Consider the following 14,267-nt stretch of genomic DNA (forward strand, 5'->3'; position numbering starts at 1 on the left):
ATAAACGCTGGTAACATTAATTTGACTGGATTCTGTAGCACTGTAATGTATAATGTAATGTCAATCCATTACTTTCCACTTAAACTAATTGTACACCTTTATCTTCTTTCCACAGCCCTGAAACCACTCTCATGGCAGCCATGGAATACGATTATTGTAATATAATGAAGAGTGTGTCTGGAGATTGTACCACTTCTTTCTTATTAGGAAAATTGATCGATTTAGCTATTACTTTTATTGTTGTTATTATCTGCTACCATTCTGAAGAGGGTCAGAGGATCCTGCAGCAGAAATCAATTAACCAAGAAGTGCTCTAATGTTCCAGCCATCACATTTGTCATCAAAGAGTTTGGGATCGCAACTGGCAACTGAACACAAATATATCAGAATGAGTTAAAGACATAGTCACCAGTAAATCACGATGTTGATGCTAACAGTGAACCTGTCAAAATCAATCTTCCTACAGAAGAAAATGTATCTGGACAGAAGTGACTACGTGATACTAGAAAGTATTACTTGTAAATAATAGTTTTCTAATAAGACATTATACTTTGACTGCTACACATGATTAAGGTCTGCAAACAGTTGGTAAGATATCAGTTGATAGCATTCCTGCTGCCTGTAGTCTCCTGTAAAATACGTTCGAGTCAAAACGATTATTGAATAGGAAGAACACACTGTTACAAACTGCGAAACTGAAATAGAAATTTCGCAGCATCTTTGCATTCCTTTTTGCCAGCTGATCGCGCCAGTGTCGGTTAGACGCTCTAGCCTCGCCAGTGGGCGCTGGCATCTGTCTATTTTGGTCGAGGCAGCACCACGCCGAGCCCTGTGGTGGCCATGTGACAAATTGATTGACAGTCTGGTGCTTCGACGTCAAAGCAGTGACATCTTGAAACTAGCTCCGGGTGCCTTGGGCAGCAACAGCATACAAGACCTTGTCTGAGGTACCAGGCCATGCAGGGCATACCACAGGATCATGTTCACTTCTCAGAGTCACTGGCTCTGAAAGTTAGCTGCGGAACAATGGAGCCTGAGCAGGCAGGAGGATGTTGGCTGATAGCAGCCAGTAGCGGCTGGACTTGCAGGTTTCAGCATACTACAGAAGGAGTGACATCAACTTAGCCAGTGCAAGCAGCTGCTGCGGGCAGTGATGGACAAGTCGTCAGTGAGCCTGGCATGGCGCCTCGGCCATGTTTGTCTTTGCTATTGGTGTGGCTTGCCAAGGGGTGGACCAGCAATCATCAGCTGATGGTGCTACAGTGGAAGAGCAGTGAGTTTATGCTGGCGAAATAAGACAGACCCTGTAGAAGCAGTACAGTGCAATGGAGTCAAAGAGACCAGTGGAGGCAGCAGAGCAGTGGGACTGCAATGGTCAGGACAGAGTGTGGCCGCTGTCAACTGGATATCATTTGGCTCATGGTATTTCCTCCTTATCTCCTGAAGATACTGCAGCTGAAACCTAGAGGAAATTGTAGAAGAGGGCTTCTATTATAATTGCCACTGAGTACATCTTCAACTGCATGTGTGCTGGCATTAGTATGCAACAAGGAAATAAATTGTCAGAACATAGTGGGGCCATGTTGTGCCTGTATTGGTAGAGCAGTGTTTACAAAGACGTGATTTAATTCAAAAGGCCACAGAAAGGCCACAGTGTGCTCTGATTGTATTATAATTATGACTGAGGTGAAACACAATGCTGAGACTATAGTGTGGTCTAGTTGTTTTATTGTATGTTAACTTGTTCTGTTACTACATGCTGGTCATATATATTGTCTGTACGATGTGGTTAGAGTGTTCTTTCATATTATGACCAGCAAGTGTTGTTGAGTAGTTTTGTATCTGTGTCCCTTGCAAAGTCAATTTCTGCAGACTGAGTCCATATTTATTATGAATGATATGTATAAATGTATCTTAGATTATGTATTAATGATTACTGTATGTTCTTAGTGCCCCTCCCCCCCTCCCTTGAAACTTATTTTCTTATTGTGAGGTGAGTACTTGGTTTATTGTATCATTTGAAGCTCACTAATTTGAAGACCAAGCAAAAGTGTTTGCCATGTTTATTTATTTATATGCTTTGGAATTGTAAATTGTTGATCATAAAACGAAGTATATGGTCAGAAGCTCATGCTTACACAACACGCAGCCAGATACCACTCCCACTGAAATCCTGCCCACAAAGTAGATGGTGTACAAATGTCAGACGTAAAAATGACTGGCAACAGTGACTGTACTGCAGCGTCCCCATACATTTCACAGTGGCTTGCCTGACTAAAATCTTCTCATTTCCACCAACGTCATTTTGAATAAAATCCTCGAGCTTTCGAGAGTTTGCGCAAACTAGAAGATAGTGGCAACAGCTATCGAAAGCTCGAAGATTTTATTGGAAATGAACTGGGTTTAAAATCGAAAAGATTTCATTCTGTGCCTGGCGGGGCCAACGAGAAATACTGCTGATGTCACACTAGCTGCCTTGCCTGACATAAATCACGAACAGTCAAGTCTGTCCGGAGCCCATGGAAATAAGCATGTCGATGAACCTACTCACTAAGGGTGTTAGCTTCGTCATGTGTTATCGACAGCTTACATGTATTATTATTAAATTATTAAACTCGTCTGACATAATAACTCAATCCCTACTGGAGACTGTTGCTGGAACTCCTAAGACCTGTAATGTCACGCCACAGAGCCGAAATATATAGTTGATCCCCATCTCTGCTTGGTGGATAACTCCCATAACAATCGTCGTTGGATTTCTGAAAGTCTACATTACATTACGATATTGCGTATGATACGAAAGCTGGAGTGAGGTGGCAGTAGTGGAATACATTAGAATAAAGTTTTTATCACTGTTTACTGATAATTGTGTGACATTAGATTTTTTCATTACGCAGCACGTTTTTGTATTCATTTGCCAGTGTAATTTTTTTGGTTTTGTGTTTGTGTGTGTGTGTGTGTGTGGCAGGGGGGGGGTGTCTGTATATATATATATATATATATATATATATATATATATATATATGTGTGTGTGTGTGTGTGTGTGTGTGTGTGTGTGTGTGTGTGTGGTGGATCTGCACTTTCCTTTGTAATGAAATTACCATACCTCTTGCTTGTACATGCCTCATTTCATATACAAGGTGTCTCGCCTAAGAGCTTTCAGGCGCATTTTCCCTGTTATTTCAGCAGATATCTGCAGTTTCGTGTTAACGAAGTGCAACTGGAGTTAGTCCAAACGAAGACTGATAGTCATGCCGCTCATGCGACACCCAGCATCGACGGAAAGCGTCGGTTTGTTTCCCATTATAAAGAAAATTATTTTTAAATCGGAATTTTACGTACCAGTTCGACGGAGCGGTCTCAAATTAGTGAAGTGCCATACTCGTTTTATCGACATGTATTACCAGGAACAGAAACACGAAGAACAACCCGTACTCCAGCAGGATGGACCTGGCACGCGGTGCATGCTACCGCCATGTAACAGCGTTGTTCCATCGCTGCTGGAGATCTAGATTATCCTTCGTGTTTTATTGTCCCTGTTAATAAATATCGAGAAAAACTAATATCACACTAGAGTAACTTGGGACCGCTCTGTCGAGTGGGAACGTGAAATACTGATTGAAAAATCATTTTGTATGTAACAGGAAAGAAACCGACACTTTCTGTCGAAACTGAGACTTTCTGTCGCATGACAGACTTAATCAGCAGTATTTATTTGAGCTGATTCCAGCTACATACTCCAAGAACGAAACGCAGATATCTGCTCAAACACCAGAGCAAATGCGTCTGACGCCTTGTAGGAGAGACACCCAGTATACTTGTGTATTTTGTAAACTTTTCAGGTGCAAAGTAAAAGCGTGTTAATGCTACACGGCATACTTTAAGTGATACAACCCAAGGTATTACCTCTATATTTTTTCACAAATCAAGATATCTGTCAGCAATATGATTAACATAGCTAACCTTTTTTCAGGGAACTACAAACTAAAGAAAAGATCTACAGTTGCCTCTTGCAGCACAATATAATAGGACGCACTGCTGATGCGTCAGTGACTGTATTACTAGGTGATTTTGATGATAGGAGCTCATGAATGTTGTGATCACACCCTGTCTGCGGCAACAGTGGTTACCACGTCTCTTTGGAGACAGCATTTGGCGTCCTGTGTGAAACACACTGTACTGCACACCTACCTACGAGGGCTATTCGAAAAGTAAGGAACCATCAGCCGCGAAATGGAAACCACAGTGAAAATCCAATGAAACTTTGCGCAGCTGCGTTGGGCAGTGTCTCTAGTATGTTCATAGATGGCGTCATGTCGCTCCTCCGAGTTCTGAGCACACAGTCCCCCGCCATGTATGGGCGCCTGAAGTGAAATACGATGCTGAGACTATAGTGTGGTCCAGTTATTTTGATGTATATTAACTTTTTCTGTCAGTACATGTCGATCATATATATTGTCTGTACGATGTTTGGTTAGATTGTTCTTTTTTTTATGACCAGCTAGTGTTGTTGTGTAGTATTATATCCGTGTCCCTTGAAAAGTTAATTTCTGCAGACTGAATCCATATTTATGATGAATTATATGTATACATGTATCTTAGGTTATGTATTAATGATTATTGTATGTTCTTAGTGCTCCTCTCCCCCCCCCTCTTGAAACTTATTTCCTTACTGTGTGGTGAGTGCTTGGTTTATTGTTTCATTTGAAGCTCACTAATTTGATGCAACCTGATTTCATGCAACCCCACATAATGCAAATGTCATGCAATTCCTGCTTCATGACACTTATTGGTCACACACTGCAGGGGTAATGAGCACGCTCCTGCATCATTTCCGATGGGAAGTGTTTCATCACCCTCCATATAGCCCGGACTTGGCTCACAGAAAATTGCTGGAAAGCATGGGAAGCTATCTTCTATGACGTGAGTAGTGGAAAGTTGGTACGATGCTACAACGGATGTCTATGACAGAGCAACTACTATGCAGAGAAGTTGATGGTAATTGTAGCTAACTGTTGCAAATAAAACAATTTCGAGTTCTGCTGTGGTTTTTGGATAGCCTTCATAGTATTTAAACTTAGTACATGCCTGGTGTCTAGTACCTTTCCGTGAGCTTGAAGGCTTGCGTCATTGTCATCACATGCATGAAACGAAAGTGGGGTTGGCTAAAGGCATAACATGCTGTTGATCCCGTACGCCATGTACAGTCAGAGGAACAAAAAAGAGTACAAAACAATGACAATTATTAACAACAATTTGTATTATAGCATATTTATTTTTTGCCAATTTCATCAATAAATTATTTTCACTATTCCTGGGACAACTTTATTCCTCATACACATGTATTCTTTCTTTGTGGAGAATAGTAATGGTGACTGTTCAATTATCAGCTTCTGTTTGTGCGGAATGTATCATCAGCTCCTCTCCCACTCACAGTAGCACAGTACAGCGTAGTGTTGCACATCTTAACCACATACACACTTTGCTTGGCTAAGCTGTTCACTTGTGCATTTGTTTTGAAATTGTCAGATAATTGGTATATGCTCCACCAGAGTGGGTTTGACGTCCAGTGCGCATTTCGCAATAATGTTCAGCTCTACGTAGCAGATCGCTCACGTCACACATATTTTCACTAGGAGCTACTGAACAGACTGTCTTTGGTGCCTGAGTGCAGAGCGCCGCGCTCGTGCTGCCATCTGGACGGCAGGAGACTGAACAGAGGTGAGCCAGCAAGGCGCCCGTCACTCCTCATTGAGAATGGCGATGTGGTCCCCGTCGCTGCCGCCGCCGGCGGCCCGGCGCGGCCCGTTGCTGATGCGCACGATGGACGCGTCGCCGGCGACGGCGCCGCCCCCGGGCCAGCAGCGCCGCGGCGCCCTCTGCAGCCAGACGAGTGCGGCGAGCGCCGCCACGGCCAGAGACAGCAGCACCGCCAGCGCCACCGCCCACGCGTAGTAGCCGTGGCACTGCTCAGACACGCGCGCCTCCAGTAGTGCCGCCGCCGTCTTCTGTGCAGACCCTGAGGCAGAGAACGCGGCGTTCATTCAATATGTCCCGTATTCCATTCCACGCAAAAGACAGTCTGTCAAAAACGTAGCGGGGGGGGGGGGGGGGCGGTTACAATTAAAGCGCAGCTACTGACAGACGTCCAGTGTGGGCCGTTATTAACGTATGGCAGGGAAACGTGGTACATATTCTAACGAGTTAATGCGGAACCGATTTATGTTGTAAAAAATTAGTTCCAATTATAACCGGCAGGTGCAAATCTGGCGCTGCGAATGCAAAAAGGACATTGTTGTTTTTGTTGTGGTCTTCAGTCCTGAGACTGGTTTGATGCAGCTCTCCATGCTACTCTATCTTGTGCAAGCTTCTTCATCTCCCAGTACCTACTGCAACCTAGATCCTTCCGAATCTGCTTAGTGTATTCATCTCTTGGTCTCCCTCTATGATTTTTACCCTCCACACTGCCCTCCAATGCTAAATTTGTGATCCCTTGGTGCCTCAAAACATGTCCTACCAACCGATCCCTTCTTCTGATCAAGTTGTGCCACAAACTTCTCTTCTCCCCAATCCTATTCAATACTTCCTCATTAGTTATGTGATCTACCCATCTAATCTTCAGCATTCTTCTGTAGCACCACATTTCGAAAGCTTCTATTCTCTTCTTGTCCAAACTATTTATCGTCCATGTTTCACTTCCATACATGGCTACACTCCATACAAATACTTTCAGAAATGACTTCCTGACACTTAAATCAATACTCGATGTTAACAAATTTCTCTTCTTCAGAAACGCTTTCCTTGCCATTGCCAGTCTCCATTTTATATCCTCTCTACTTCGACCATCATCAGTTATTTTGCTCCCCAAATAGCAAAACTCCTTTACTACTTTAAGTGTCTCATTTCCTAATCTAATTCCCTCAGCATCACCTGACTTAATTAGACTACATTCCATTATCCTTGTTTTGCTTTTGTTGATGTTCATCTTATATAATCCTTTCAATACACTGTCCATTCCATTCAACTGCTCTTCCAAGTCCTTTGCTGTCTCTGACAGAATTACAATGTCATCGGCGAACCTCAAAGTTTTTATTTCTTCTCCATGAATTTTAAACCTACTCCGAATTTTTCTTTTGTTTCCTTTACTGCTTGCTCAATATACAGATTGAACAACATCGGGGAGAGGCTATAACCCTGTCTTACTCCCTTCCCAACCACTGCTTCCCTTTCATGTCCCTCGACTCTTATAACTGCCATCTGGTTTCTGTACAAATTGTAAATAGCCTTTCGCTCCCTGTATTTTACCCCTGCCACCTTTAGAATTTGAAAGAGAGTATTCCAGTCAACATTGTCAAAAGCTTTCTCTAAGTCTACAAATGCTAGAAACGTAGGTTTGCCTTTCCTTAATCTTTCTTCTAAGATAAGTCGTAAGGTCAGTATTGCCTCACGTGTTCCAGTGTTTCTACGGAATCTAAACTGATCTTCCCCGAGGTTGGCTTCTACTAGTTTTTCCATTCGTCTGTAAAGAATTCGTGTTAGTATTTTGCAGCTGTGGCTTATTAAACTGATAGTTCGGTAATTTTCACATCTATCAACACCTGCTTTCTTTGGGATTGGAATTATTATATTCTTCTTGAAGTCTGAGGATATTTCGCCTGTTTCATACATCTTGCTCACCAGATGGTAGAGTTTTGTCAGGACTGGCTCTCCCCAGGCCGTCAGTAGTTCCAATGGAATGTTGTCTACTCCGGGGGCGTTGTTTCGACTCAGATCTTTCAGTGCCCTGTCAAACTCTTCACGCAGTATCGTATCTCTCATTTCATCTTCATCTACATCCTCTTCCATTTCCATAATATTGTCCTCAAGTACATCGCCCTTGTATAGACCCTCTATATACTCCTTCCACCTTTCTGCTTTCCCTTCTTTGCTTAGAACTGGGTTTCCATCTGAGCTCTTGATATTCATACAAGTGGATCTCTCTTTTCTCCAAAGGTCTCTTTAATTTTCCTGTAGGCAGTATCTATCTTACCCCTAGTGAGATAGCCCTCTGCATCCTTACATTTGTCCTCTAGCCATCCCTGCTTAGCCATTTTGCACTTCCTGTCGATCTCATTTTTGAGACGTTTGTATTCCTTTTTGCCTGCTTCATTTACTGCATTTTTATATTTTCTCCTTTCATCAATTAAATTCAATATTTCTTCTGTTACCCAAGGATTTCTACTAGCCCTCGTCTTTTTACCTACTTGATCCTCTGCTGCCTTCGCTACTTCATCCTTCAAAGCTACCCATTCTTCTTCTACTGTATTTCTTTCCCCCATTCCTGTCAATTGTTCCCTTATGCTCTCCCTGAAACTCTGTACAACCTCTGGTTCTTTCAGTTTATCCAGGTCACATCTCCTTAAATTCCCACCTTTTTGCAGTTTCTTCAGTTTTAATCTACAGGTCATAACCAATAGATTGTGGTCAGAGTCCACATCTGCCCCTGGAAATGTCTTACAATTTAAAACCTGGTTCCTAAATCTCTGTCTTACCATTATATAATCTATCTGATACCTTTTAGTATCTCCAGGGTTCTTCCATGTATACAACCTTCTTTCATCATTCTTAAACCAAGTGTTAGCTATGATTATGTTGTGCTCTGTGCAAAATTCTACCAGGCGGCTTCCTCTTTCATTTCTTAGCCCCAATCCATATTCACCTACTATGTTTCCTTCTCTCCCATTTCCTACACTCGAATTCCAGTCACCCATGACTATTAAATTTTCGTCTCCCTTCACAATCTGAATAATTTCTTTTATTTCATCATACATTTCTTCAATTTCTTCGTCATCTGCAGAGCTAGTTGGCATATAAACTTGTACTACTGTAGTAGGTGTCGGCTTCGTATCTATCTTGGCCACAATAATGCGTTCACTATGCTGTTTGTAGTAGCTTACCCGCATTCCTATTTTCCTATTCATTATTAAACCTACTCCTGCATTACCCCTATTTGATTTTGTGTTTATAACCCTGTAGTCACCTGACCAGAAGTCTTGTTCCTCCTGCCACCGAACTGCACTAATTCCCACTATATCTAACTTCAACCTATCCATTTCCCTTTTTAAATTTTCTAACCTACCTGCTCGATTAAGGGATCTGACATTCCACGCTCCGATCCGTAGAACGCCAGTTTTCGTTCTCCTGATAACGACATCCTCTTGAGTAGTCCCCGCCCGGAGATCCGAATGGGGGACTATTTTACCTCCGGAATATTTTACCCAGGAGGACGCCATCATCATTTAATCATACAGTAAAGCTGCATGCCCTCGGGAAAAATTACGGCTGTAGTTTCCCCTTGCTTTCAGCTGTTTGCAGTACCAGCACAGCAAGGCCGTTTTGATTATTGTTACAAGGCCAGATCAGTCAATCATCCATACTGTTGCCCTTGCAACTACTGAAAAGGCTGCTGCCCCTCTTCAGGAACCATACGTTTGTCTGGCCTCTCAACAGATACCCCTCCGTTGTGGTTGCACCTACGGTACGGCTATCCGTATCGCTGAGGCACGCAAGCCTCCCCACCAACGGCAAGGTCCATGGTTCATGGTGGGGAAAAAGGACATATGGAAATGTTAACATACGTAAAGAATTAGGAAAGGGATGTGAGCAGAAAAGTCGAACAAGTGAGAAAGGCGTAATGTTTATTTTATTACTAACTGTCACTTACACAGTTTGTTCAATATGAGCACCGGAGACGTCGACGAGATGCTGTGCAGCGCCAGATTTGCACCCGGTGTAACTATTTTTTTCCAGCGTAAATCGGTTCCACATTAACGCATTAGTGTATCTATCAAGTTTCGCTGTCATATGATAATTACAACCCATGCTGGACCTCCATGGATAGCTGCACTTTAATTACAACCTCCTAGTACCACAAGATGTCTCCCAATGCAACTGTTGTTAGTGATATGCCATACTACAGAACAAGTCTGGGATCCAAGATGTAATGAAACGAATCAATGACACTATTTTCACGACAAACTTCTTCAAATGGCTCTGAGCACTATGGGACTTAACTTCTGAGGTCATCAGTCCCCTTAGAACTGCTTAAACGTAACTAACCTAAGGACATCACACACAACCAAGCCCGAGGCAGGATTCGAACCTGCGGCCGTAGCAGCAGCGCGGTTCCGGACTGAAGCGCCTACAACCGCTCGGTCACAACGGCCGACCATTAAATATATTATAGAAAATTATTGTACTTAGGTACAAAGATACTATATATATGTTCCGAAGATATTTAAAATCGTGAAAAGTTGTGTTCAGTTTAATGAACGAAATTTTTGAAATGATTCAAATCTATTATTATAATTATTTAAATAGCTATTAGTTCTAATTTGAAGAATTTCTACAGTGAAAATGTCATAAAATATTACTGACTGATAAACTGTATCGTTTGATGTAAACAACTGATATGTACTTGTAGCATCTGTGAGTTGCGATACTACATAAGCATCAATGGTCACTTTTTTCTGAGTTTATTTTTGGTGTGCGTTAATGCTGGTCAGTAATATGGGCTCTGTCGTGTTCTATTGTGAGACATAGCACATTCTCGTCTTATTTGTGTGTGGAAAATCTGCAACTTTTGATTGAAATATCACTACAGTATGTAGCACAGATAGGGAACATTTTTATCCTACCGTAACCAACTGCAAGGTTGGCAGTGATTCATTCATTTTATCAAAAAATTCTCGTATTGCAGCAAATTACCACGTTTCCTGCGATCGCTTCACGATTCTCGGTCATCAAATCTTAGTATTTTAGTAAGCTGCTGGAATCTGGCTCGGCTCATGGTAGCTGTATAAACAAACCTCTCTCAAGTGTAGGACTATAAATCTGTAACAGGTGAATTACTCTCGTTTTCCTTCCCCATAATAATAAATAGCCCTATATATGCCATGAATTCAAGTCTGTCTTGGGTATTTTCTGCCTCAGTGCCTCTTCATTGGTATGCTTTATTATGATGCTGACAATTTCGGGAGACAGAAGCTTTTCAAATGATTCTCTTATTGTTCCAACTTGTTTCGGGTTCCGCTGGATAGGTCAAGAGTCCACTACACTTTTTTTTTTTTTTAGGTTAGATGGCCTCGGGCAAGTACAGAAAGGGCAACAGCCTCAAAGGGTGCGGGTCAAAGTCAGGGCATGCGGGGACCAAGCAGCAATCGGTATTGTAATTGTAAACTGTCGAAGCTGCATTGGTAAAGTACCGGAACTTCAAACGCTGATAGAAAGCACCGAAGCTGAAATCGTTATAGGTACGGAAAGCTGGCTGAAGCCAGAGATAAATTCTGCCGAAATTTTTACAAAGGCACAGACGGTGTTTGGAAAAGATAGACTGCTTGCAACCGGTGGTGGCATGTTTGTCGTTGTTAGAAGTAGTTTATCCTGTAGTTAAGTAGAAGTGGATAGTTCCTGTTAATTATTATGGGTGGAGGTTACACTCAACAACCGAGCTAGGTTAATAATTGGCTCCTTTTACCGACCTCCCGACTCAGCAGCATTAGTGGCAGAACAACTGAGAGAAAATCTGGAATACATTTCACATAAATTTTCTCAGCATGTTATAGTCTTAGGTGGAGATTTCAATTTACCAGATACAGACTGGGACACTCAGATGTTTAGGACGGGTGGTAGGGACAGAGCATTGAGTGACATTATACTGAGTGCACTATCCGAAAATTACCTCGAGCAATTAAACAGAGAACCGACTCGTGGAGGTAACATCTTGGACCTACTGATAAGAAACAGACCCGAACTCTTTGACTCTGTAAGCGCAGAACAGGGAATCAGTGATCATAAGGCCGTGCAGCATCCCTGAATATGGAAGTAAATAGGAATATAAAAAAAGGGAGGAAGGTTTATCTGTTTAGCAAGAGTAATAGAAGGCAGATTTCAGACTACCTAACAGATTAAAACGAAAATTTCTGTTCCGACACTGACAATGTCGAGTGTTTATGGGAAAAGTTCAAGGCAATCGGAAAATGCGTTTTAGACAGGTACGTGCCGAGTAAAACTGTGAGGGACGGGAAAAACCCACCGTGGTTCAACAACAAAGTTAAGAAACTACTGCGGAAGCAAAGAGAGCTTCACTGCAAGTTTAAACGCAGCCGAAACCTCTCAGACAAACAGAAGCTAAACGATGTCAAAGTTAGCGTAAGGAGGGCTATGCGTGAAGCGTTCAGTGAATTCGAAAGTAAAATTCTATGTACCGACTTGACAGAAAATCTTAGGAAGTTCTGGTCTTACGTTAAATCAGCAAGTGGCTCGAAACAGCATATCCAAACACTCCCGGATGATGATGGCATTGAAACAGAGGATGACACACGTAAAGCTGAAATACTAAACACCTTTTTCCAAAGCTGTTTCACTGAGGAAGACCGCACTGCAGTTCCTTCTCTAAATCCTCGCACAAACGAAAAAATGGCTAACTTCGAAATAAGTGTCCAAGGAATAGAAAAGCAACTGGAATCACTCAACGGAGGAAAGTCCACTGGACCTGACGGGATACCAATTCGATTCTACACAGAGTACGCGAAAGAACTTGCCCCTCTTCTAACAGCCGTGTACCGCAAGTCTCTAGAGGAACGGAAGGTTCCACATGATTGGAAAAGAGCACAGGTAGTCCCAGTCTTTAAGAAGGGTCGTCGAGCAGATGCACAAAACTATAGATCTAGTATCTAGTAGGTGAATATGGATTGGGGGTAAGAAATGAAAGAGGAAGCCGCACGGCAGAATTTTGCACAGAGCACAACTTAATCATAGCTAACACTTGGTTCAAGAATCATAAAAGAAGGTTGTACACATGGAAGAAGCCTGGAGATACTGATAGGATTCAGATAGATTATATCATGGTAACACAGTAAGAAATACAGTAGAAGAAGAATGGGTAGCTCTGAGGGATGAAGTAGTGAAGGCAGCAGAGGATCAAGTAGGTAAAAAGATGAGTGCTAGTAGAAATCCGTGGGTAATAGAAGAAATATTGAATTTAATTGATGAAAGGAGAAAATATAAAAACGCAGTAAATGAAGCAGGCAAAAAGGAATACAAACGTCTCAAAAATGAGAACGACAGGAAGTGCAAAATGGCTAAGCAGGGATGGCTAGAGGACAAATGTAAGGATGTAGAGTCTTATCTCCCTAGGGGTAAGATAGATACTGCCTACAGGAAAATTAAAGAGACCTTTGGAGAAAAGAGAGATCCACTTGTATGAATATCAAGAGCTCAGATGGAAACCCAGTTCTAAGCAAAGAAGGGAAAGCAGAAAGGTGGAAGGAGTATATAGAGGGTCTATACAAGGGCGATGTACTTGAGGACAATATTATGGAAATGGAAGAGGATGTAGATGAAGATGAAATGAGAGATACGATACTGCGTGAAGAGTTTGACAGGGCACTGAAAGATCTAAGTAGAAACAAAGCCCCAGGAGTAGACAAAATTCCATTAGAACTACTGACAGCCTTGGGAGAGCCAGTCCTGACAAAACTCTACCATCTGGTGAGCAAGACGTATGAGACAGGAGAAATACCCACAGACTTCAAGAAGAATATAATAATTCCAATCCCAAAGAAAGCAGGTGTTGACAGATGTGAAAATTACCGAACTATCAGTTTAATAAGTCATGGCTGCAAAATACTAACGCGAATTCTTTACAGACGAATGGAAAAAACTAGTAGAAGCCGAACTCGTGGAAGATCAGTTTGGATTCCGTAGAAAGGTTGGAACACGTGAGGCAATACTGGCCCTACGACTTATCTTTGAAGCTAGATTAAGGAAAGGTAAACCTACGTTTCTAGAATTTTCTAGACTTAGAGAAAGCTTTTGACAATGTTGACTGGAATACTCTCTTTCAAATTCTGAAGGTGGCAGGAGTAAAATACAGGGAGTGAAAGGTTATTTTCAATTTGTACAGGAACCAGATGGCAGTTATAAAAGTCGAGGGATATGAAAGGGAAGCAGAGGTTGCGAAGGGAGTGAGGTAGGGTTATAGCCTCTCCCCGATGTTATTCAATCTGTATATTGAGCAAGCAGTGAAGGAAACAAAAGAAAAATTTGGAGTAGGTATTAAAATCCATGGAGAAGAAATAAAAACTTTGAGGTTCGCCGATGACATTGTAATTCTGTCAGAGACAGCAAAGGACCTGGAGGAGCAGGCGAACGGAATGGATAGTGTCTTGAAAGGAGGATATAAGATGAACATCAACAAAAGCAAAACGAGGATAATGGAATGTAGT

The 14,267-nt window shown here is 42.0% G+C and overlaps 1 protein-coding gene across 1 annotated transcript in view; it reads right to left on the reverse strand.

The window, feature by feature from the left end:
• Positions 1-5,255: 5,255 nt before the first annotated feature.
• LOC124776479 (platelet glycoprotein V-like) overlaps positions 5,256-14,267 on the reverse strand; it is a 127,729-nt gene continuing 118,717 nt past the window's right edge. The window contains exon 4 of the mRNA XM_047251494.1: positions 5,256-6,019. Coding sequence (XP_047107450.1) covers positions 5,742-6,019 — 278 coding nt within the window. The 3' untranslated portion in view covers positions 5,256-5,741. The remainder of the gene's footprint in view (positions 6,020-14,267) is intronic.

This window comes from Schistocerca piceifrons, chromosome 2 (assembly GCF_021461385.2).
Source record: "Schistocerca piceifrons isolate TAMUIC-IGC-003096 chromosome 2, iqSchPice1.1, whole genome shotgun sequence".
Classification (NCBI taxonomy): Eukaryota; Metazoa; Arthropoda; class Insecta; order Orthoptera; family Acrididae; genus Schistocerca; species Schistocerca piceifrons.